Below are 27,093 nucleotides of genomic sequence, written 5' to 3'. Positions count from 1 at the left end.
TATATATTTTGATAGAAATTATGGACACCTTGTGAAAGAGTTATTTGATCCAAGTTTGTAAAATTGATTTTTTTTGAAAGGGGAGAGTGAATCATGAGATACTCCTCAAATAAAAATTAAATTTAGCAAGTATCTAAAATAAAAGTTTGGCAATATGAAGTAAATATGCTTTTATTTTTATTTAAGTTATAATAAGTTTTAAAATGCATTTTATAAATATATATTTTTAAAATAAATGTAACCTTTTATACTTTTTAGGTAACTATCTTTTATTTTGTTATAAAAATTATTTCCAATTATTATTATTACTATCCATATAAAAACGTATTTTATTTCCTTTTTTTTTAAGGGTCCATAAGGCATGCTTCTTTGTTGAAAACTTCATAAAATCCAAAAGCTTCTATGGACAGACATGGATGTCCAGCCAAAGATCCTGTAGATTCGTCACTCCTCTTCGTTTGTACGAACGATGTAACCATATAGAAATATATTCGAATAAATATAAAAAATAAATAGATATCAATATATCCATTATTTAAAAAAAAATACTACGGTAAGGAAGAAAAATGACATAAATAAAATCACAAAAAATTTTATGGCATGACTGCCAAATGCCAATCCCATCCTACCTCAGCCTCCCTCCTCCTCTCAAAACTCATTTCCGAGGGAGCGGGGGAGAGAGAGAGGAAATGCCTCGCCTTGTAGAAACCTCGTTTCTCAGTCCCTCCACCGCCGCCGCCGCCATCATTAGATCTGCCACCGCGCGACTTCTGCTCACCGCCTTCACCATCCTTCTTGTTCTCCACCTCGCTATCTCTCCTCCCTCCAAGTCCACCTACCACTCCCTCTTCCTCTCTTTCTCCAACAACGCCACCGTCGCCCGCCACCTCATCGCCCTCACCCGCCGCCCCCACGTCGCCGGAACCCCGGCAAACGCCGCTGTCGCCGCCTACGTCCTCACCACTCTCTCCTCCTCCTCCTCCCTTCCCGCCCACTCTGTCTTATACGACGTCTTCCTCACCTACCCCCTCGGCCGCTCCCTCATCCTCTCCCCCTTCCCGCCGCCTTCCCCGGGCCCCACCCTCGCCTTCGACCTCGTCCAGGAGATCTACCCCGGCGACCCCTATGCCGACGTGGCGAAGGAGGTGCTCCCCACCTTCCACGCCTACGCCTGCTCCGGCGCCGCCGCCGGCCCGGCTGCCTATGCCAACTACGGCCGCCTGGAGGACTTTGCCGCCCTGAGGGCCGCGGGTGTGAACGTCACCGGCGCGGTGGTCCTCGCGAGGTACGGTAAGATATATCGCGGGGACATCATAAAGAACGCGAAGGACGCCAGGGCGGCGGCGGCAGTGGTGTTCACAGACGCCAAGGACTACGGCGGCGGCGGGAGGGGGCGGTTCCCGGAGGGACCGGGGATGCCGGCGAGCGGTGTGCAGGTGGGGACCACGTACCGGGGGATTGGCGACCCGACGACGCCCGGGTGGGCGAGCGCCCGCGGGTGTGAGCGGTGGAGCGCTGCGGAGGTGGCGGCGAGCGGGCTTGTGCCGGCGATCCCATCGTTGCCGGTGTCGGCCCGGGACGGGGAGGCGATCCTGAGGACCATCGGGGGACAGGTGGCGGCCGATGATTGGCAGGGCGGCGAGGGGGCGCCCCTGTACCGGCTTGGGCCGGGTCCTGGTTTCCTCAACCTCACATACATCGTAAGTTGGAGTGTCAGTCGGGATCATCGGATTGATGGTGATCTCTAGGTTTCTTCTGGATAGTCGCTCTCTTTTTAATTTTTTTTATCTATTTTTGGACTTGTATGATGGTATGTTTACGGAAATGTTACTGGTGGTCTCATCACTTACGGCATGGTTCTTCGATAAGTTAGGGAGATGAAACATTGGCAACAATCGAAAATGTCTTTGCTGTGATCCAAGGGGAGGAAGAACCTGACCGGTAAGTTTTGTCCCTTGTATTATTTTAAAATGGTATCGTTACGGTTATTTGGAGTTAGATTTATTTTTCTTGTAGTTTATTAAAACAATATAACTTAAACAAATTTCAGGATCCTCTGACTGTTTGTGGTGGGTGGAGAGTATAATATAATGCGCGGGGTCCCAAATTGTTAGTTCCAAATTTCTTTGCAAGTTACCAAAAGTTAAAAACAGAAAGCAGCATGGGGGGAATTATGTAATTAATTCTTCAATTAGATCGAGATGCTGCCTGGATGATGAAGAGAGCACAAAATGAAAAGAAAAAAAATTCAGCAATGTCTATGGAAAGTGCATGCATGCATTGTCAAGTAAAACAGATGAGATTTGAGGTTTTGGAGTAACATGGTCCAAGTTTTATTGGAATTTGGAAATGGATCTTATGATAGGTCTTAATAGCGGAGCATGTTTAATGATCTAGAGAGAATTTGGTGGCCACTTGATGAAATTTGGGTGATTTTGATCCATATCCCTGTCAACTTGTTTAGTGTGGTTTTGTGGTTGAGCACTTGGTTTGGGCTGCTATGATCATTGGAATATGTAGTCTGATTGACCTTTCTAATGAGTTGATTTGCCAGCCCTTGTCAAAGTACATAAAATGAGCTTGAGCATATGATATCAATGCTTGCTCGAGTCTAAAAGTCACATGGGTGTCTGTTGTTTGGAGGAGAGATGCAAAATCTACAGTGAAAAAAATTCTGGAAAGCCTTAATGTTGCATTGACACCTCTTTCAAGACCCATTTCCATGTTTCTCTGCATCAGAAGTTGGGCACAATTTTTCCGATGATTGCTTAGATAACATAAATATATGTCGATTTCAGACTGTTGACTTGATGACTTTTATATAGGATGCACAACTGAATCCTTGTATATCGAATATATACAGAGATCTCTTGGAGTGGAATAATCATCTATGTTTGAGGAGCTAAGGGTACTCTGAAAAATTTTGCAGAGGTTAAAGAGATGAAGTTTGGTATGCTCATGTTATGAGATTTATGAAGTTCTGAAAAGAATTTCTTTTGACTTATCGTTCATCCATCCTTTACAGATTTTCATCTAGAATAGCACATGAGCATATGAGACCAAACTGATGATATCATAGTTTCTTGATACATATAGGATGGAAAAAGCAACTCTGGATGCAAGAGTAGCTGGTTTAAAACTTGCAGTTGGACATAAAATGGTAATGCGGTTCCTTATGCTGTAAGTTTCCTGTCAATAAAATTTACAGGTACTAGATGATAAATTTAAGTTATGTGTACTTTGGGAGTGTGACTATACAACAAATTTTCAGCCCTTATGATGCAATAATAGCTATGTTAAAACTTATAGAAATCACGGCATAGAGCTGTTGCGGTTCCATGTGATTCTTCTAGTATGGACATGTACAAGTGGTGACTATTAGACTATAATATAGATCTTCAGCCCTTTGGATACTTGGTGGTAGTGAAGATGATCTAGATCAAGGATTACAAAATTGAAAGAGGAGCCTAGCTTCTGTTGAGCTTCCTTTCCCCCTTGTTTGGAAGTTTTTAGGAGAGGTTGACTCCTCATTAGTTCAGACTCTGTGTTGGTTAAATTGAGGGTGCAGAACCAATATACCCGCTCTATGATATTATTTTCTTCTCTAGCAATGGCCCATCATTGATGGGTAACACTATCCCCCCCCCACCCCCTCAAAAAAAAAAAAAAAAAAAAAACCTCTCTTCTTCTCAAACTTATGGACCCAGGAAGTTTTAATCTAGTTTAGTCGTCGTAATATTTTCACACTGTGAAGTTTATTGAGAAAGGGGGCATGATGCCATGACCCTTTTTTTGGAGTTTTTGTGGATCAACCCTTGTTTTAATTTTGTAATGCATACTCAATAGTTTGAAGAGACATCTCTCCTATATTGACGTCTCCTTTACTGAAAATGATAATTTCTTGAGCGCATGTTGTGGCTCTTAGGTCTCTTATACTTTTATCTATTTAATGCTTAGTGATCCAGAAGGATCACCAAACTATATATGATTCATGATTTGGCCATTACGAGTAGGCCGGGCAAAATCTAGGAGGGAGATCTGCCATATTAGGAAGCTGAATCGCATGCCAAACTTCTAGAGATCATAACTTGGTCATATGATGTTCGATTGAGATGATTTTTTTCTCTTTGAATTCTGTAACTTTTCGAGATCTACGATGTGGCGTCACTCCAGATTTTATTATTTGGGCTTTGAAATGAACCGATCAAATTAAAAATTTTCTTTTCAGAAAAGTTTTTACCAGACGTATCTCCCAATCCAGGAAGAATTAGAGAGCGATATAAGGCAAAGTTGATGTAGAAGTTGAACTTTAGCTCCTGTAAGATTTTAGTTTTTTGTGTTTATTTTTACTAGTCATGTCTATTTTTGGAAAACTAATCCTTTTCGAATAAGGAGAAGAATTCGATCTAAATTGTGGTCCATATGCGCAAACAATATGAGCAGTTGGAAGAGGGACTATCCGTGCTTGAAGTACATCGAAGAACAAAGGTGAGTATGGTTGCTAGTTCTTCCTCGATAGATAATGAGATGAAGGAACATCTCTTACAACTAAAGAAAAAAATTGCCCAACTCATCGAGATCATATCTTCATTAGCGATGCCTTCAACACAAGTACCAGCAACTTCTGTAGTGAAATTATCTTCTACATTTAGAGATGGGGTTTTATCATCTAATGAGGAGGATGAGCAACCTGCGAGCACTCAGAATCCCCCTCTTTAGTCTTTTAAAGTCGAAGCTCGAATCGAGATCCCTGTATATGATGAAGATGTCGATGCAGAGAAGCTAGTTAATTGGCTAGATTAGTTAGAGGCCTATTTTAGTATCTATTGATACTCTAGTGTCCGAAAGATAGTTTTTGCCCACTTCAATCTTTTCTGGTAGAATTCGTAGATGAGGCATAATGATATCTCTAATCTGATGTGGAGAAAATTTAAGGGTCTAATCAAAAACCAATTCTATCCAATCAGCTTTAAGAAGGATTGATGGATCAAGTGGCATTATTTATGGCAGAAGTATGATCAATTTGTACAGGACTACACCATCGATTTCCATAAGCAAGCCATCTCACTTAGGATTTTCATTGATGATCATGCAATCTTCATGAAATATGTCAAGAGCATCTGAAAGGAGCTGAAGCTCTTCAAAGTTGAAGACACTAGCGTGAAGACTATAGGGATTAGAGAGAAGAATCGTAGGGAGAAAAGGAAGATAAGTTTAAGAAAGGTGGGGAAGATCTAGCCAGAGCAAGAAGCAAGCCAACATGATTCAAAAAAATTATTGTGACCATCGTAACATCCGTGGACACATTAAGCAGAAGTGCTAGAAGCTTCACGTCGAGTTGTGACTGAAGAGGAAGAAGTCGAAGGATGAGGATTCTAAGAAGAAAAGGGAAGGCGATCGTCAATTTTACAGGTTGAGAAGCTGCTTGAGCTTGAGCAAGCAAATTCAAAATTGAGCCCAATGGCAAGAAATCCTGAGACAACAACTAAGATAGACCTAGAGACGCTAAAGGAACTCTTCTACTTGAAGTTCTAGATGAAATAGAGCATCAATGGGGCTATTGTAGATTCTAAAAATCAGAAGGACCTCATCTTTGAAAATCTGGCTTAGAAGCTAGGGTTGACTACCAAGCTTCATCCACGTTCCTACCCTCTCTGATGGATTCAGAAAGATGTTGAATTGAAGATCACCAAGCAATGTACCTTCAAATTCGCAATAACTAAGAGATACATTGACGAGGTAACATGCAAAGTAGTTCCTTTGGATATATGCCATATTATCTTGGAATGCCCGTCCGTATCTATGAGATTGAGAAGTAGTCTTGTATAAACGGCAGAGGAAGTATCGACTCATAAATGATGGGAAGGAGTTCATGATCAATCCCTCTAGGACTCGAGAAAATATAAACCTTACAACAGCTACCTAGGTGAAGCGACTAGTTAATGCATGAATAAGTTTGTGATGATGATAAAAGAAGCCGATACTACTTATGAGAAGCTAAACTCTCGCCTCTTAGTTCCACAGATTGATCGACTGCGATTGAGGAGCAGTTGTCATAGTTATCATCATTAGTGAGGAAAGATGACAAGGACAAACCCTACCATGAAGTTTAGATGCGACAACATGACGAGTTGCTTGTTGAGATCTGGAAGCAAGGAAGACCAAGTCTAGAAACCATCTCTAAGCAAAGTTAAGTGGTTCGGCCACGAGGAGAGGAAGTAGGCATTTTTTCCACCTTCAATTCTAATTTAACAGGAGCTAAATCCTCTAAATAGAGGTTGAGCCCTAATCTAAGAGGATCACTAGATTCAATGTGGGTCATTTTGGCCACTACAAGTAGGGCTAAATAGGATCCAAAGGCAAAATTCGCCACATCGAAAAGCTGAATTGCATGCCAAATTTTCTAAGATCATAATTTGGTCATATGATACTCGATTGAGATGATCTATTTTTTAAATTAGGCAACTTTTCGAGATCTACAATGTGGCGCCGTGCAACTAGCAATCAGATCCAAATTCTATCGTTTGGGCTTTGAAGCATGCCAATCAAACCAAAAATTTTCTTTCCAAGAAAGTCTTTGATTGGTTGTATCTTCTAATTCAGGAAGAATTGAGCAGAACGATAGAAGGCAAAGTTGATGTAAGAGTTGAGATCTACCTCCTATAAGATTTTGCTTTTTTGCATTTATTTCTAGTACTCATATCTATTTTTGGAAAGCTAGTCATTAGACGAGAAATCTGACCCGAATTGTGTAAAGACGGACCTCATTATTATAAACTAGAGGCTATGTACTTCAATTTGAGTCGTCAATGAAAAAAAGGACTTAAACCCTACTTTCATCAATTTTTTCATCTTTTTCTAAATTTAAGCAGGTTAAGAAAATTTTTCCTTCTTCCCAATTGGATCACTTAGTAATCTTTATATCCTTTTATTTGGTTTTACCTCTGAAATCGTTATAGGTCTTAAAAAGTTTAATTTCTCTTATTTTTCATGCAAATTATCTCCTGATTGAATTTTTGAACCATTTATTGTTGTTAATGGCATTAAAGCAATACTCATATGATCTGTCTAGCTACTTAAGTTGTCCTAGTTTTGCTACAATAAGCCCTTAAATTTGCAAATTTCTCTCATTTTTCAAATTTGTCCCTCAATTCTTAACCTAGTCTGAGATCCATAATTTAAGTTCTTTCTTTTCCTTTCAAAACCCTCAAGGAAACTGACAAATATATCTGTCTAACAATATGTTGGTCTGCTTATTTAAAATCTTATCTCTAATCTTTTTATAAGTTCAATTCCTATTTAACTCCCTTTGCAGATCCTTCTAAACTCTAACCAGCATATAGGGGAGTTTCCTGCATTATGATTGAAAATGACAGAGATGTGCCTTGTCCATTTTTATTTATGTGACAAGTATCTGCTGTCTTTGATATAGCATATGAGTATGTTGTCATTCATAACACTGATGTATAGTCACCTATTATCAGAATTTAATATAACACTCATTAATTGTATGTATTCATGAATGGAGGTGTGAATTTTTGCATGTATGTTTGTGCCTGTGACAGATAGAAGTTCTTTATAGCCATGCTATCGTTTATGCATGGGTGGCTTATATCTGAGTGAGCTATAACCCTTCTTTTTCTTCTTCTTCGTCGTCGTCGTCGTCGTCATTGTCATTGTCTTCTTTTTGACTATAGCATTGTTTGGTCCTTCCTAAAAAGGATATATTAGTTGCCTATAGTTCTGCAAAGCAGTTCAAGCTGTATAGTAGTTATTTTTATCCTTCAAACTAGCACATATGAATTACAGCAATAAAAGACAATGTACTTTAGCGTCATCTGGTGATACCTGCAGGTATATTCTCCTAGGTAATCATCGTGATGCATGGACGTTTGGAGCAGTTGACCCCAACAGCGGAACTGCAGCTTTACTTGAGGTAACTCTAATCTAGAAGCCTCTTACAGTCATACTTCATCCAAGAACTGTATCAGTTTCAGTTAAATAATCTCAGGATGAATCATCGCCTCATTTCACTGATTAATGTCTTGTTTTGACATATGCACATTCATGCATCTTAGTGACCAACTGATGATGCCATAAGCTTGTTATCTAAATTCTTTTTTCTAGGTAGCTCAGAGGTTTGGGAAACTGCAAAAGAGAGGATGGAGACCTCGACGAACCATTATTTTATGTAATTGGGATGCAGAAGAGTACGGATTGGTCTCTCTCTCTCTCTCTCTCACATACACAGATATACATGCACAGTCACACATTCAGGCGCACATCTGTGACATAGCTGTTAACTTGACATGTTCATCACCTCTGTACGTTTCTGCAGATAGGATCGACAGAATGGGTTGAAGAGAACAGGGAGATGTTAGCTTCAAGAGCTGTTGCCTATCTGAATGTTGATTGTGCAGTCTCTGGTCCTGGATTCCATGCCTCTGCAACCCCACAACTTGATGAGCTGCTCAAACAAGCTAGTGAAAAGGTGTATGGCATTGTCATGTCCTGTCAATTTTTTTTGACTTCACAAACATGAAATCTGATTGCATTTTGAAACTAAAACTTAGAATAGCATCAACATTCGAGAAACATTAGCGTAAGTAGACAGTGCATGGACAGTTGTAGATATGTGAGTAAATTTGTGCTTATGGTAATAGGAGTCTTGAGTCTTGATAGTAGTAGTGTGTATAAGCTGATGAATTTTAGAAATCATTGCGAAAGAGACTTTGCATTTATATCACCAGCCTTTTCTCTATGTAAAACTTTACAAGATTTGTTATTTTTTTTATTGTTAAGGTTCAAGATCCAGACAATTCCTCTCAGACATTATATCAATCATGGATTGCATCTAATTATTCTTCACTGGTAAGTAGTTAAATTTGTTTCTTTGCTTCCATGCTAAAAGTTGTCTAAACTTTGATGTATTTCCAGAGAAAATAATATTAAAAAATATGTATTTATATTTATCCCCAGTTAATTTTAGCTTTGATACTTGATAACTGAAAACCAACTTTTCCCTTACTCCATCAAAGATTGGGAGATTAGGTGGTGGAGGAACGGATTTTGCAGCTTTTGTCCAACATGTTGGAGTTCCATCAGTTGACATGTTTTTCGGAGGAGGTAACTATCATGTTTCACAATTCTGAATCACAATTTTCTATCACTCTCTCTTTTCATGACCTCACTTCTTGATTTTCTTTCTTCTATAAAAAATACTTTTCAGCATGCTCTAACTACTAGCTAATTTTAGGAATGAGATCTTATATGGTACACACGTGCTCTCGTCCCCTGTATGAAGGAATAACTTCTCCATAAAACCTATGCATTCAAAGCTGCCTTATGGGTTGATCTCTTCCCCTATATATGTTTTTCTTTCTTTGCTTTAAAGAAACAATCCCTAACCTTATGCCTTATTCATAGTCTCTTAAGAAGTATGGATTTTGTCCCTGGTGTGAAGATGGTGAACAAGGTACTGGTTTGAATCCGGCTTCCTAGTTTGCCTCTGGAATTCTGGGGCAAGGAGATAGTCCTGAAAGTGGCATCAGCGGCTGGGCGACCTGTGGCAGTGGATGGGTTCACAGAGGAACGGCGACGTGGGGGCTATGCGAGGGTGAAGGTTTAGGTGGATGCGAGCCTACCCCTTCGGCCAGGCATCTTCGTCATGGGGAAGAACGGGCGGTTTTGGTAGGCTTTCATTTACGAAAGTTTGCCGGACTACTGCTTCAGATGTGGACTTCTAGGGCACGATGAGGGTGGTTACGCGGCCCCTAAACCAGCCGTAGGCAAGACGATCAGCGAGAGGAAGTTGGGGGATCCGGAGATTAGGGATGAACTTGGGATGTTGAGGCAATCGGCGAGATCCCGAGTACTAGAAGATGGGAGCCGCGTCTATGGCCCATGGCTCGCCACCAGTAGAGCTCGGGCACCGAAGCCCCCGGCTACTGGTAGCAGGTCAAAGAGTAGGGCGGAGCAGCCGTCGGCGCGCTGCTCCGCCCCCGTCGACTCGACGGCTGCTCCGCCCCCGTCGACCGAGCAGGCTGGCATCAGCGTGGGCGAAGCCCAGGTGTCTTCGCCGGCGTCACCCGTGGACCTGGAAGGGTGGCAAAAGCCGACGAAGGTAGCACACCGACGTTCGCCGGTGATCGAAGGTGTAGGTAACTTGGGGGTGGTCGATGGCTCGGTGAGTGGACTCACCCTAGTTGGCGGTATGGACTCGGAGGCGAACAGGTTGGCGGGCCAGGTCCAACTAAAGGGATTGGAAGGCATTATGGATGAGACCAGCGGGCCAACGGTTCGTCCGGGCCCTGGTAAGTTGAAGAGGGCTTGGAGCCTGCCGAAGATGGCCACTAAAATTGGGCCGGGGAAGCCTGGGCCCGAAGCTCTTGGGCTTGGGCAAGGTGCGCTGGGCCTTGGGAAGATGGGCCAGCGCGGGCGGAGCTCTGAACCGGCACCTGGGCTTGGTAGGGGCCTGGGTCGTGGCCAACGGGGCACTAGTGTGGATCCTTTGACCCAGGGTTCGGTCCAACCAAGGGCGACGCCCGGACTAAGGGACTTTGGTGCGACCGACGCCGGAGATGATGGGGCAGATCAATGGAGAAGCCGCAACCGGCTGAGGGTGCGGAGTGCTTCGCCGGCTCCGGTGGCTAGAGCGGCGTTGAGACCCCCACGGATCGGTGGCGACGGCGGCGAGCGACGACAGACTCCTTCCTCCCCGAGTGCGTCGACGGGGTGCCCTACGGCGGCGGCTATAAGCGCATAGAGGGTAGTCGCAGTGGTGCCGGAAGCGTTGAAGGCGACTGGTCCGAGTGTCCAGGCAGCGACAGACTTGGAATCGGAGGCTCCACGTGTTCAGGCAATGGGTGGCGTGGTGGTAACCCAGGAGTCTGAGGGTGCACTTGGGAGCGGCGCAGAGGCTTTGGAGGGAGATTTAGTGAAGGCTGGGACCTAACACGAGCGGGTTCTTTAGCACCTGAAAGAGGTGTTCAAGTCTGGGATGACCGGGGTGGGGAGAAAGAGTCAGAAGGTAAGGAGGTAGCCGGGCCCATGGAGGAGGGCTATAGTGCTGTGAAGAATAAATGAAGATACTTCTTTGGAATTGCCGATGGGCTGGAAAACCTTCCTTCGCCTCGACGTTTCAATGGTTGGTGCACTTACATAGCCCGAAGGTTTGCGTGTTGTTTGAGACGAGACTATCCGGGAGGAGTTTGAGACATGCAAGAAGGTCCGTGCCGAGGTCGTGGGGCTTCTATGCTATGGAATCCTGGCGCTTATCGGGCGAGATCATTGTCACTTGGCGGAAGGGAGACCGCAATATGGATTTCCGGAAGAGAAGAATCTTGTGGGAGGAGGTTGCAAGATTGTCGGTTGATCGATATGGGCTTCGTGGGTCTGAGATTCACATGGTGCAACAATCGATAGGGGCATGCTTGAGTATGGGAGAGGCTGGATAGGGTGTTTGCCACTGCGGGATGGTGCCAAAGCCATCCAGACTATCGGGTAGACCATCTTCCCCGGATTGCCTTGGACCACAGTCCGTTATTGGTGAGTACCTCATCCCCGCTCCTTTATCGATGTCCATTTAGATTCTAAAAATTCTCGTGTCATACCCTAGATCAAGGGAGATTGTGAGGGAGGCCTGGAGAGTGCCAGTGCGGGGAGAGGCGATGTACAGAGTATCTCACAAGCTGGAGCTGACCAAGCGACGACTACGGAGGTGGAATCGGAAGGAGGTTGGGAATTTATTCAAGAGGGTGGAAGAGGTTGACGCCTCTATAGTTGCACTGCAGACCTAGGAGCAGAGAGGGGGGTTGACTGACTTGGAGTTGGGGGAGCTCAGAGGCCAATTATCCCTGCATGACTAACTTCTCAGGCAGCATGAGACCCTGTGGAGACAGAAATCTAGCATTCGGGGGATTAGAGAGGGAGACCGGAATACCAGGTTTTTTTATCAGTCAACAATGATAAGACGACAGAGGAATAGGATCAGATCCGTCAGGGGTGATGATGGGCATATCACAGAGGATCCGGATTCTATCAGGAGGGTGTTTGAGCAGTTTTTTCGCACCAAGTGGACAACGCAGACGGGGAGTGGAGAGCTGTCGATCATGCAGCCCCCAGGAACAAAGGTCTCGGCAGAGGAGAATGCAGCTCTGATCAGGCCTGTGTCTGCTGAGGAGATCTAGGAGGCATTGTGGTCCCTCACTGAGGATAAAGCTCCTGGTCCAGATGGCTTCCCTTCAGTCTTCTTCAGGAGATACTGGCCCGTGGTTAGATGGGATATGATCGAGGCCATTCAGCAGTTCTTTGGTACATCCGTGATGTTAGCAGATTGGAAACAGACTTTTATCACCCTTCTTCCAAAGAGACAGGATGCCGTGGAGCCGAGCCACTATCGCCCGATCAGCCTGTGCACCACCTTGTACAAGGCTACGATGAAGGTATTGGTGGCTAGATTGCGGAGTATCTTGCCGAGGCTCATCAGCCCAGAGCAGGGTGCTTTTGTGGGAGGGCGGAGTATTTCCGACATCCTTATAGCCCAGGAGTTTATGCATGATCTGCGGAGTGCTTCGTACAGGAGGAGCCTCATGAGGATCAAGCTGGACATGTTAAGGGCCATGACAGGATGCGTTGGAATTTTTTACAGTATTCGTTGGAGACTTTTGGCTTTCATGAGGATTGGATTGGTTGGGTTATGGGCTGTCAGGTCTCCATCATTTGCCATCTTAGTGAATGGCTCGCCAACACATTTCTTTAAGTCTTCTGTAGGGCTGAGGCAGGGGTGCCCATTGTCCCCGCTGTTGTTCATCTTGTGCTCGGATGCATTGTCCAGAGCCCTTCGGCGGGCGTCGAAGTCCCAGGTTATGGAGGCATACAGGCCAGTACCGGCAGGTGTCCAGATATCGCACCTTCTTTTTGCTGATGATTGTCTGCTCCTGGCACGGGCCACGAGGCAGACAGCTAGGGCTATACGAAGGATTCTTAAGGATTACTGCGCTGCTTCCGGCCAGCAAGTTAATCTGTCCAAGTCCATGGCCAGTTTTAGCCCGAAGATCAAGCCGTAGATGAAGGCATCTATCAAGGTGATACTTGGAGTGGGAGAGCAGGAGGGTGCTTTGAGATACTTGGGGGTTCCCATCACTAGCTGCAGACTTCGCTGTAGCGACTGTGTTGATATGGAGCTCAGTATCAGACGGAGACTTAAGGGGTGGCAGATGAGTACACTTTCTATAATGGGCAGTGGCTTTGGTGCGATCAATTCTCAGTTCGATTCCAGTCTACTTGATGTCCAATACTGTGGTGCCGGTGACATTCTTGAGCTCCTTGAAGAGGCTCTTCAGGGATTTTATCTGGGGGAGATAGGAGGGCAGAGGGGGTGTTCATTTGATGGCTTGGGAGGTTATTTGCTAGCTAGGGAGGCCTGGGGATCCATTCCATAGAGGCGCGACGGGGGGTGTTGGCGGCAAGACATGTGGCCAGATATATATTAGATCCTAGGAGCTTGTGGAGTACACTATTGAGGGCCAAATATGGAACATGCAAGGTGGCAGCAGATTTTCAGGTGGGGCGGAGGTGTTCCTTCATTTGGAGGGAGGTATGTTCGCATGCTCCATTGGCGTGTCCGGCAATCAGATGGGCCGTGGAGGATGGACGATCTATTGATGTCTTGGAGGACAGTTGGGTGTCTGAGTACCCACTGAGTTGAGTGCCGACCTTGGTCGATGTTACGAGACTGGAGGGATGCAGGGTCAGTGATTTACTGGTCCAGGGGGAGCGTCGATGGGACGGAGCACTGATCAGAGATGCCTTCGGGGAGGAGCTGGCTGATAGGATTCTGGCGATTCCGATCCCTCGGGGGGAGACACCGGACAGTTTGGTGTGGGCTTCCACAGGAATGCCCACGGTGCGGGCTGACTTACAGGAGGTGTTAGGAGGGGGAGCTACTTGGCAGATGGATTTGGCGGATCTCTTCATCCCCGAGTGGCCTTCTTTCTGTGGAAGGTTGCTTGGGGGTGCTTACCGATCAGAAGTGTCTTGGCTAGAAGGGGCGTCAGGATTGCGCCGAGCTGTGACAGGTGCCCTGACACGGAAGAGTCCATCAGTCATGCTTTGTTTGGGTGCCCTCGAGCAGCACAGATATGGAGACGGGTCCTGAGTCCACCGGCTCGGGCTTTCCATTCGGTTGACGACTTCCTACGATAGATGTGGGCGACCCTGCATAGCCCGAGGACGACTGTGTGGGGTGTTATATGTGTGTATGTGGCATATCACATATGGTTGGATAGGAACGCCTGAGTCTTCGAAGGCAAGTGGACGTCTTCGAGGTGTATTGTGGAGCGTGCACTCCTTCAGGCAGCAAAGATCACCAGAGTTACTACGTCAGTTTTCTCTGGGTTGGCCAGGGACGTCTGGGACTCCCCTCATGCTACTACAGCGCCCAGGACATCCTATGTCTCTTGGGAGCCCCCACCCCTAGGCCATCTCAAAGTGAACTTTGATGGTAGTGTATCTGGTGATGGAGACAGAGCATGTACTACTGGCTTTGTGATTCGGAGCCATGACTCTAGATTGATAGCTGTCGTGGGGCGGAGTATCGTCGACTTATTAGTGGTCGGGGCAGAACTCAGGGCGGCATGGAAAGGCATCTCGCATGTGAGGGGGGTGTTGGAGGCGGAGTGCATTCTTCTCGAGAGGGACTCCGCGATGGTAATCGATTGGATTCAGGAGGGGGGATGGCAACCTCCTGCTTCGCGATCTTCGATGGATAGTGGAGGGCTGTAACGTCTTCTAGGATGTGCACGTGTGCCGAGAGGCGAACGGGGCCGCCAATTGGGTCGCCGCCAATGCTGCCCAGCACTTGGAGAGGTCCATTGGACGGACTAGGGGGTTGTTCCTCCAGTTTTGAGTCATTGTCTTTTTTTTAATTCTATTGGTTATATCCACGCTAGAATAGCGTGAGCAACCGTTGTACCAAAAAAAAAAAAGAGTAGAATATGCAGTTGCATATGCAGCCATATATGCGAAGGCAGCATGTAAACCCAGCATGTAAACCCCACTGCATATATGTAGTGCCCATATACAATTAAGGCTGCAAATAGGTCGGGTTGACTCGTGACCCGACCTGACCCGACCCGAATTGGAGGACCCACGGGGTCGGGTCTTAAAATTGAACTCGTTTTATTTTTCGAGTCGGGTTTGGATTTATTGAATCTCGACCCGACCCGGACCCGACCCGGACCCGATGCGACCCAATTTTTTTTGGGTTAATTTTAGATCGTTTACCCAACGACCCGATAGATGGTAAAGGATAGAGGACTGCAAAATGGTGTGATCCTTTTATATTTATATTATATATAAATAAATATAATATAAATAATTATAATAATTACTTTGCTTTGATTCTGAATATTTGCTTCGACTATTGGAACATTTCTTAGAAACCATATTGACGGATACTAAAAACAAGATTAGTTAGAAGCTCAAGCGGTAAAGAGGCTCGCATAGAAGAGGAAGAGGCCCTATTTTTCAGATATAATGTTTTGGTCCCCTGTTTTGGCTACAAGCTCAGGATTTCAGTCTTCAGCTATAAGAACATTCGAACAGAGCATAGCATTCATAAATTATACTAAGGCTACACAAAGAAGAAAGACTTGAAAAACACAACTTTGACCCGATTCGAACCCAAATTACCCATTTAGGCCCGAGAAGCTAAATCATGCCTTTTTCCACACAAATGTAACCCACCGCCCTGTTTCAGATGCACCTCACGAACATTTTAATTCCCTAGAGCACTGACCACAATAGTCCCTAACAAGAGTACAAGACAACAAAAGAAGGTGGTGGGGGAGTGGTACAGCAATACTTCGTTAAATCTAATGTTACAACAAAAGAGGCATAATATAGTTTTACATGCATTTGGCTCTCTCCATCTCACCATTTAAAAACAACAATCCCACCATATCAAGTTGAGGGTAGATACTTCGTTAAATCTAAACCCATAGACGTGGTTCCCATCGTGCATTTCTAGGCGTATGGGTTGTTGGAAACCCTCGAAGAGAGAGAGAGAGGGGGTGTGTGGTGGTTCGGTTTTATGAAGGCTACGTCATTGTCGCAAAGGGAGACGCATTTGAGACCCCTCTGCTTCTATTCCCCTTGGTCCCTTCTCTTTCTCTCTCATTTCGTTCTCTACCCCTATCTGACTTGAATGAAGAAAGAAAAATTTAAGTCCGGTTGAGGCGAGAGAGAGAGAGAGAGAGAGAGAGAGTAGAGAGCAGAGGGCATGGCCATTACCCCACGTTAAGTTGGGCCCTAGGAGGAGCCGCTGTCCCCTTATTCTGTCCCCTCCGCTGCCCACCAGCCGTTCGATTGATGACTAGGGAGCTGAGGCGGAGGATGGGAGGAACGAGGGGTAGTGGAGGAGGGGGATGTCTCTACTTTTCGTCGACGTCGAGGTGGCCGGGGGGACCACGGTGGGGATGAAGGACTGCATCAGCCTCCCAGCGTACCTATAGCAACAGCAGCATAGAGACAACGACAGCAGCAAAGGGGAGGAGGAGAGGAATGGGTTCTTTACTTATAGAGAAGGTGAAGGAGGACTCCTTCCGTTCTCCGAGACCTCTTCCTTCCATCGTCAAATGGTGAAGGAGTAGCAATAGCCGATCATCATATGACGTGGCGAAATGTCATGTCGCCCTTAATGATGATGGGACGACTGTAGGAAAACTATTAAGAGAAAACGAAGTCCGAATCCTCCCCGGATCCAACCCAGACCAGACCCGACTTGGACCTGAATTTTTGGGTCAGGTCCGGGTTATACATGGACCCGACCCGACTCGAATGACCTGTTGAGTCAAAAATTGTAGCTGCGGATCCGACCCGACTCGAGTCGACCCGATCAGATCTTCAATTGGGTCAGGTCTGGGTCCAAAATTAGGATCCGAACAAGAAACCGGGTCGGATCAAAGTCACTCAAGACTTGACCCAACCCGACCCATTTGCACCCCTATATACGGTAGGCCACATAATCAGTTTGTAGACCACATATGTGGGCTAGGCTGCATGCTGGCCATTTTATGCAGATCCAAATGAGTGCTTATATGGGTTGGGGGTTTGAAACTAGGTTCAACTGGGTTATAATGGTATACTTAAAAAGTTTCATTAACATACTCGAAACTTGAACTTGGATGTAACCTATCGATATAAAGTCACTATAATATATTTTAAGAATATGCTGTGCGATTGGGCAGCCAGAGAGGTCTCTGGCTGGGCTACAACTAAGGGTGCAAATGAGCCGAGCAACTTGCAAGCTACCGAAGCTCGGCTCGGATCTAGTCTAAACTTGACTTAACTATTATCGAGCTTGAGTTGAGTTCAAGTAACTCGAACAGTTTTTGATTCAAGCTTGAGTAGTAAAACACTTGGCTCAAAAACTTGCGAGCCTAGTCGAACATATATATTTTTAATAATACTATATTTTATCTATAATACAATATTACTAATTTAATATTTTAAAAAATAATATTTATATTTTTTATCTGACCTAACTCTTAACTTTTAATTATATTTTTTTTAATGATGACCAAGGCTCAAATTCGAGGTCAAATATGACTCGGTTGATACTCGAGTTGAGTCGATTCGATCTCGAGCAAAGATTGCCGAATCGGGCTGAACTGCTCCGTTCGGGCATTGCCAATCTAACCCGGTGCGAAATTGGATCGGTTCTTTTGTTACATTCGGTTCCGGACTCGTACAGGATAGAACCGGCTGGAACCTGTCTCTTATCGATCGGTAAGTGCCCGAACTAGTCGGAACCGCTCGGTTCGGTGTAGACACGATGCGAACCGGCCGGTTTGCGCCGAGTTAACCCGATTCCAAACATTCTGGCACTATAGCACTTCGCCTGATGTTTTTTAAAAGCATTAGGTCACCTAACAAAATTTTGAAAGTGGCTTCGCTGCTTTCCTTTCCAAAAATTCTACAAACAGTACTGATTTAGGCTATTAGAAGAAAGATCCAAGGTTAAATAAGGTGTGCTTGCTCTCTTCTGCCTCATTTTCTCTTTTTTTGGGGGCTTGAAAAAATAGCTCAAAATTGCAAAATAAGAAAAAATCATACAAAATTTTTTGATTTAGGCTTGATTTTTTATATATTGTAAATCTATGGACGATCTACACGCTGACATAAAAAATTTTAATTTTTGGATTATATAATTTTAAAAATTTAAAATATATTTTTGGATTAAAAATAAATAAAATAAAATATATAAAATGAAAAAAATATAGAATTAGAAATGTATTTAGGAGCATGCAAGCTACTCCATAAAAATTCGGTATCCATTCATTCAAGTTTTGATGTGATCATGTGCACAATGGCCTAAGCTTAAATTTTTAAAAAAATGAAATAGGTAACCTTTGATGCATGCCCGAGCCTTTAGAAAAATATATGTAGGATCTATTATTGGGTTCTACATAAATCTGAGCTGAAATTATTTTTTTAAAATAATATCTAAAAATTATTTTTAAATTCAAAAAATAATTAAAAATATTTAAATAGCACTAAAAATTATGAAAAATTATTAGTACGTATTACATAATTCAGAAGTAATTTTTGAGGTAGAAATGATATTTTTCTGAATTTATGATATTTAAACATATTTTTAAATTTAAGAATTATTAAAAATATATAAATAAATAAAAAAAGAAAAATTAGAGTTATGTATTGGATAAATATGATGTATTTTTTGAGAAAAAAATTATATTCACCATAAATTAATTTTGCTATTTTTAAATAATTGATAAACTTACGTACTCGATAAACTTGTAGGAATGGAGCCATCAAGAAAAAAATAAGGACCTAGAGCGTGACTTTGGCTGGAATCATGGATAAATACTCTCGAGTCGACATCATTGAAAGTGCAATTGGTGCAACATAGAGTTCAAGAGATGAGGGGTAACCAGATTGAAGTACCACTTAGCTGCTGGTTATTCCGATGTATCTATATGCTGAATTTATGCACAGAAGGTTCGACAACTGATGAAGCACTTCGCTGGTTTCAGAGCACGAAGGAGAAGGTTTCCAAGAAGGCAGAGGTGGACCGTCGAGCGGCGGAGCCATCTTTCCATCATTCCAGAGAGACAGAGAAGGCGTCCGCTCTAGATGACGAGGCACAGATCCGGCTGCCATGCAGCGAGCCTGGATGATCAGCAGCAGGAGGATGGGGTAGCCCGGCATAGAGCTCGATTTGGGCCCTTATGCTACTAGTTGGGCTTCGGTTCTGCGAGCAGCAGGCCAGATTCAGAGTTCAGGACCACCTCGGTCAGGAAGGCTGTCAGTAGAAGTGGTGGCCAAATTGCATCTATGCTAGAGGCTTTTAGTAGTAAAAAGAAGTTATCCAAAGATATTCCACCAATAGCAGCAATCCATGATTTAGATCCACATGCCTTCTCCAGTAGAGATTCGAAGCAACAGAGGATTGATTCAATGCTGAAGAAGCATAAGAAAAATATATGGTGAGCTATTAGATCCTGATTCCACTTTAGTCACATCCTAGCAAATATGGCAGACAATACGTACTACATGTCTGCCATTTTTGCCATACAGGCTGCCGATCCTGGTGTAGATCCTCCAGATCCGAAGAAAATCTATGGTGAGTTTCTTGACAGTAATAAGGAGCTAGAGAAATGGATTGCCTCCTATAAGAGTAAGTGGCCCATATATAGACCGACTGTAACGTGTGATGGTTGGACCGGTCCTACCAGACGGAGCATCGTCAACTTTCTGACATACTGTGATACGAAGACTTTGTTCTACAAGTCGGTTGCTTTTGATTAGATGCATAACGCCGCATACATCCTCAAACTAATGGAGAAGGTGATTGATCAAGTAGAAAAGAAGAATATTGTGCAAGTTATCACTAATAATGGGCCACAATATAAGGCCGCCGGAGAGATCTTAATGGAGCGGCAACTACATTTTCTGAACTCCATGGGTTGCATATTATATCAACCTCATGTTGATAGACATTGCGAAGATTCGTCGGGTGCAGCAGACAATAGAGAGCCCAAACCATCATCTGGAATATTTATAACCATACGTGGGTTCTTTCATTGATGAGGATGTATGCAGGAGGAGAAATCTTGAAATCAGAAGCCACACAGTTTACTACCAGCTATGTTGCACTTGATAGCCTTCTTGAGAAGAAAGCAACCCTACGTCAGATGTTTATCAGTCTCGAGTGGCAGAAAAGTAGATATGCGAGGATCAACACTAAAGAAAGCAGTGTCATGGATTTGGTGACGGGGCAGATATTCTGGCAGCGGGGCCACTACAATAGTGAAGGCTAGAAAATGTAAGTTAACTTAAGTGACATGTGTAAGTTAACTGGTATCTTCTATTATTAACATAGTACAATATGGTTCTTTTTTACAAACCAAAAATTTAGAGAGGGCTGCGACAACTTTGGTGTATCAGCAATTGTTGTAAGAAAAGTTCAAATCCTGGTGTATTATACATCAGGACATTTATTTGGCATTAGATGGTTACTAATATGGTACTATCTTTTATGTAATTTTTTCAATATTTTTGCAGCTGAATGGTAGATTCATTTTGGGCTGTCCCCAAAAAATCTTAAGTGGCTGGCTATTCGGATTCTCTCCCAGACGGTCTCCTCGAGTGGCTGTGAATGCAACTGTCCCACCTTTGCCCTCATCCGCAACAAATAGAGGAATTGTTTGATACAGAAGCGCCTCAATGACCTTGTATATATTTACTTCAATCTGAGGTTAAGGTTGAAATGCATTCAAGAGAAAGTGAAGTTCAAGTATACAGATTCGAATCCATAGTACTTTCATTGATGATGAGGATGATTCTATGATCGAATGGCTTGTAGGCCAGCAGCAGGATCCAGAGCTTGATGAGCGAGGATCGTCTCTACGATCAACCAGTTTTGTAGCCAGCGAGGCTAGGGTCGATGTAGGGCAGATAGGCCAAGTGTAGTATTTTACACATTTTTTCAGTTGATCAGTCACAACCACAGAAGAGCCAGCCACCACATGACTCTTTGTCTGAGACATCCTATCAGAGATATGATCGAGAGATGCTTAGACGAGGCCACTACGCTATTCGGTCGACTCAGTCAGGAGGATGACATACATCCTTCCAGCATAGATAGATAGAGAGGAACACGAAGGGTAAAAAGGTAAAGAAAAACAAGACACCTGTAGGCCCAGTAGAGAGTATTGAGGAATCTGTACACTTAGATTTAAAGATAAGAAGCAACAACAATGACAGTTCTAGTGGTCATGGATCTGTCGACTAGAAAGAGAGTGGAGGATAGGAGCACTATTTATGAAACAGCTGCAAGGTAGTTTTCAATTCATCGGTGAGTTCCAATTTACGCATATTACATAGGAGAGGAACCATGGTGTATGATCTGTTAGAGCCTACGAGGATACAATTGTATATAGGAGATGGGCTCCTTAAGGTCATTCGAGAGGACACAATGCAGCTGCAGATGACCTCACACGTAGTGTAGAATTCATAGACGTATCAGATTCTTAGTCGTATACTGAATTCTGTTATTCACAGCCATAGACAGCCTATGACCTGTACAGATATGGATATGTTGCGTTTGAGGCATCTTTCGATGGTTACTACCTTACGTAGCTCGGAGCATCTTACGGTCGGATTTTGCTGTCGGTATATTCGGATGGGCTGCTCCATAACCGTATTATCAGCCAGAGGATACCTCTCAAAGCAAGAGTTTCAACGAGAGATCCGAGAGTGCTTATAACCCGGCGCACATTTCTTATGGCGTGAATGTTCAAGACTACAATGCCGCTTGGTTAGAGGAGTGGGCTGATATGCCTCTTAACTATGTTGATGATCTGGATATATATGAGAGGCATCACCATTCGACCCAATTTTAGATATCAGTATGTATGTTGGACTTTAAATGTATATAATTGATTGCATTATTTTTTAATTTTCACATCGCTACTTGATTTGAGGATATTTTTTGTTCATTTTATGATTTGTATCATTTTAAAGCAATAAGATGCATCATATAGGTTAGACCGAGATCATAGAAACATGAAAAAATATTAAGAAAATATCAAAAAAAACATCAAATTAGACTTAAATTCACCGAAAAAGTTCAAAAAGTGATTATCAATTAATTTTATTTGAAAACTCCAAAAACAAAATTGGGCGTGTCGGTCCGTGAATCGGCATGCCCTATCCATACCGGTTCAATATGGTACCGAACCATACTAGGCGCCCACCGGTATGGGTCCCAATACCGGTTCGACGAACCTTGATCTCAAGTATTGCTTTTTTTTTTTATTAAGTCAAGTTCGAGCTTGGATGTTAAGGCTCGATCGAGTTTGAGTTGAGTTTCAAGCTCGAGTATTTTGAATCGAATCAAGCTCGAGCCTCTAGCTACTGGACTCAACTCGGTTTGATTGCACCCCTAGCTACAACTTTGCTTTATTGCAGCTTTGTGTGTGTTCCCTTGGTGCTCGAAGGGTTAGCATCAAAGTATGCTGAACCGGTACCGGTAGGTGTACCGGTCGCCTATCGGAAAAGTTAGAAAACCGGTTTGTACTGGAACCGGTCCGGTACGAACCGGTTTTCTAACTTTTTTTTTGGTTCCCGTCCGCGTGCGGACGCCAAGGGAACACTTAAAAGTGCCGGGTGATCGGTCCGGTAGGCAGCCCGGGCACTAAACCAGTTTAGGGCCTCCTTCCATGGGTTAACTTGGGTTCATAGATCAGGTCGACAGGACCCTATATTAGGATTCATAGATCTCCTAAAAAGAGAGAGGGAGAAGAAATATGAGAGATCTAGGTTCTCTCTTCTTTTGTACCTTTTCTTCTTTTTTTTCTTTCTTCTCATTGGCAGAACAGGGGAAGGAGGTAGCGGACTGCGGCTGTGGTCGTGGTGGTTCGACGAGGTGGCAGTTGGAGGGGGTAGAGGGCAGTCGGTGGCGGCGGCTGGCCAGCAACAATCAACCCAAAATAGGGCCGAACATGGGAGAGACTTCTCGGTCAATTCTTCCACCGATGATGGTGGTTTAGGACCATGGGAAGGAAGAGAGGACAAAGGGGGGGAAGAACAGAGTGATACCTTTGCTCCGGAGGCGCCGATGACCTCGATTTCTGACGAAGCACGATCAGCAAGGTCGGTCCATGAAAGTAGGGGAGCGGAAGCTTTAGAGGGAAAAGGAGGGGTTTTCAGGTGACGGTAGTTGGCCGCGGTGGCACTCCGGTCACCGAAGGAGGGAGGAGAACAACAGGTGGAGGATCGGGTGGAGTGGATTCGGGGTTTTATAACCTCCAGAGAGAAGGGATATGCTTGGACGAATGGCGGCAACGACCAGCCGTTCGCTGATTGCATCTGCCAAACGACCACCGGCCGTTAGCATTGGCCATGGAGATTTCGCACCAGCCGCGCCTCAACGACGGCCATTTAGGCTGCTCAGGAAGGGTATCGCGACCCCCTATTCCGATTTAATTTTTTTTTTTTTTGAATTTTGAATCAAAGCCGGCTGGGCTTGCCGACTTTGGTCCAAGTCAGGCCCAGTTGGCCTGATTCTTACGGATTAGAAAGTTCAAAAAGTACATAACATAAACTCGAAAGTTGAAACAGCAATTTAGAATAATTGCCATTATTTTTCTAATCTTATCATATAGCACATAAAATGGCTGCCAATCAACTAAGCATACATGATGACCTCTTCATAATTATATTCCCAAATTTATTGTTTTTCACCTAAACAAACTCCCATGCATAGCTTGACAGCTTTTGCTCGTTCTACAATATGCGATCAAACAATGCATATGTGTATTTAGTTTTAAATTTCTACTTTTATGTCTGAATTCGAATGATTTAATTTTAAATTTTAATTATTTATATATCATTTATCTTTAAAATATTTAAAAATATGAACTGCATGTATACCTGCATATTGCAACTGCTTTTTAGAGCGCTGCTCATTCCCCGCTTGCACTTTTTTTCTGAAAGATAGAATTTATAAGTATGAGTTTGCAAAGTGCTAGTTTAGAAAAGAAATGTTCATCAAGTGTATGTCATGAAGAGGTTTTTTGTTTGTACAGTATCCTTGTTCATAAAACTGGATATTGAATTCAATTGCTGATAAATTAGGTTCTGTTGGATGTCTATGGGCAAACCTCTTCTCTGAATACACTTTATCATGTATCCTCATCTTGACTTTGAACATCTACAAGAAAGTGGAGGGATAGAATTATCATGTATCCTCGCTAGCAAGCTGCAAAATTTGCATACACAATGCCTTTTCATTGATTATACATACTTGAACTTCTTTATCTATGATGCTTGTATTTTCTTTCGATATTATTTTGTGCTTGAGGATAGTCTTCTTACACTTGAAGGTCATGCTTACGTTGTTTTAATTATGTATGTTTGACAAACCAAAAAAGGAATCAGAAACATAAAATATTTCAATGACTTAAATCACGAAAAATTACAATAAGTTTGCAGTACATTACATAGCTAGAGACCTAATGTTTATATATTTTAGCAGCATTTTCTCAATTTTTTTTGTTTTAACAGCTCTAATGGAGGATTGACATCTCTTTCAGGATACCCAGTTTATCATTCTATGTATGATGACTTCGTATGGATGGGGAAATTTGGAGATCCTATGTTCCATAGGCATGTAGCAGGTACACCGTGCAATTTCACTTCAGTACAGACCGTTCTAAAAAATTCCAGCATCACCTTTGGGGATGTTTAGTTGCCCCATTGTGCCATACCAGAAGCATCAGTTTTATATATAAAAAAAATTAGCTGGCAGACTATCCCAAGTAATGGCAAATTGATTCTTGTTCCTTTCATTGGCCACCATTTACAGGTAAACCTTGACCAAATTTTGTCCAACATTTACTCCCTGATATAAAGTTAGGCTTGCTCTTTTTCACGCAGCTATGCCTGTTTTGCACACATTTATGGATGGGCCAGGGACTAAACAGAAAATGGCCAACAAAACCAAGAGCCGGAAGTAAAATGTGCAGTCAACAAGGCCTAAGCCCTAAATGGATGTCTCCAAGGCCTGGGAGTTAATTTCCACGAAAATCAGATACCCTCCAACTTCTCATCCTAGTAGCTAAAATAATTAGCTTTAACGTTCAGCTCTATATATCATGCCCAGACATCCAAATTCCAAACACTATTACAATTGTTCGCTGCAAGAGCATACCCCCGTGATGTCCATATATATGCTTTCTGTGAGGGCCTTCTAATTGACTTTTGATTTGAATTCCAGCTCTTTTATTATACATGAATGGGCGGTCTGACTTCTGAGCTAGTTTAGAAGCTCCTGTGTATATGGCCATAATGCTAGTATAAGTTTTGGTTGGAATCCATCCCTGAGGTTCTAATTGTACTAAATGTTGCAAAAACCAGATGGTCGGAAGTATTAGAGCACCTTTTCCTTATCTAGCAATTATATGGTGATGAATTCCGATTCTGGTTCACATTAGTTCAGCATCTTGCAGAATTTAGGTTTCTTGTTTTGTTTATGAAAATTAAAAACTGATTTTATAAAGCTGAAGCTTTGCTAATTTGCTGTGATGGTAACAGAAGGCCACCATTTTTACATACTCCACCTCTTTTACCACAAGTTATTTATGAGAATTGCAGAATCAAAGGTGTTTGTGGATCTTGTTATTAACTGTTCCATTTGAAGTTTTGACGCATGCTAAGTTTAAGGTCATGAGAAGATTCAGTTTGATCCCTTACCACTTCTTTCTCATACAGCGGCAAGCATCTGGGGACTGGTTGCTTTGAGGCTTGCAGATGAGGAGTTCTTGCCATTCAATTACATCTCCTATGCTTCAGAGCTCCAGGTATAATTTCTCCTATTATTCACAACGTACATATATTCATGCAGATATGCAGAACCATCTGAACATACCCAGATCAATATGTGTGCGTGTGTATCAATTGGAGGTGTATGTCTGCAATATATTCCTCTCTTTTGGGACAACAGTTCTCCTGGCACTCTGTTGGTTCGACATACATTTATGGAAACACATGACATGGGGATGCTTATTTTCAGGCTTCAGCAATATAAATGACTTGTATACTTTTCAACATGGTTGGAATAAATGCCACATATGAACATCTAAATTCTTGTGCAATTGGGTAGCTGAAGTATCTGACGGTGCCTTTTACTGACAGAGAAGCGCAAAGATATTAGAAGGTGATGCATTGGGGCTGCCTGTAACTTTTGCTCCCTTGTACAAGTCTATAAAAAAGCTCAAGAAAGCAGCCACTGAAATACACAACGAAAGAAAGGTATCCTTAAATCAAAAGAAGATTGAATTAAAATTATTGATGTTTTTAATTAATGGTCTTGTTGCATTTTTAGGCACTAGAAAGGAATTTTTTGTCATTGAATTGGAGGAAGGATCCCTTGAAAGTCAGAGAGCTCAATGATAGGTTGATGATGGCTGAGCGGGCATTTACTGATAGAGATGGACTCTTTGGAAGAGTATGGTACAAGCACCTGGTAGGGTTTTATGTTTAGAAATAATATATATATATATTGCATAAATATTGTAAAGTTCAAAGACATCTCAAATTTTACAGTACTAATTTTCCTGTCCTGAAACTAATAATAAACAGATTTATGGACCTTCGATGCAAGATGATTATGGATCTAAATCATATCCAGGCATTGATGATGCCATTGAGAAGGCAAAGAGCTCGAACACTTCGGAGTCGTGTAGTTTTGTACAACATGAAGTGTGGAGGGCTGCCAGGGCTGTGACCCAAGCAGCTTTAGTCTTGAACGGGAAATTCACCTGAATGTTCACAAATCCGTCTAAATGGTGCTCAAAGCTTTTGTACAGATTCATCAGCTGAACAATCATGTGAATTACTAGGAAATATATGGCAACCAATTTTTACAGCTAATGTTAACATATCGTGGTAAGAATCTAAATCTTTGTTTGTATGTCTTGGGAAAATACTTTTTAACGGTATCCTTACAGCTTGGGGCCTTGGACTATCATATCATGGTAAGGATCAACTTCGGCGGTTTCTTTC

General features: G+C 43.1%; 1 protein-coding gene across 1 annotated transcript; it reads left to right on the top strand.

The window, feature by feature from the left end:
• Positions 1–608: 608 nt before the first annotated feature.
• LOC103717453 (probable glutamate carboxypeptidase LAMP1) lies at positions 609–27,093 on the top strand. Its single transcript, XM_039125370.1, has 12 exons — positions 609–1,700; positions 1,874–1,941; positions 7,855–7,936; positions 8,128–8,220; positions 8,339–8,491; positions 8,803–8,871; positions 9,039–9,126; positions 24,624–24,707; positions 25,801–25,889; positions 26,224–26,340; positions 26,414–26,554; positions 26,671–27,093. The coding sequence occupies exons 1-12, from the start codon at positions 612–614 to the stop codon at positions 26,851–26,853; spliced, it is 2,256 nt and encodes a 751-aa protein (XP_038981298.1). The 5' UTR covers positions 609–611; the 3' UTR covers positions 26,854–27,093.

This window comes from Phoenix dactylifera, chromosome 4 (assembly GCF_009389715.1).
Source record: "Phoenix dactylifera cultivar Barhee BC4 chromosome 4, palm_55x_up_171113_PBpolish2nd_filt_p, whole genome shotgun sequence".
NCBI classification, from domain to species: domain Eukaryota; kingdom Viridiplantae; phylum Streptophyta; class Magnoliopsida; order Arecales; family Arecaceae; genus Phoenix; species Phoenix dactylifera.
This window is presented reverse-complemented; position numbering and strand designations above follow the sequence as displayed.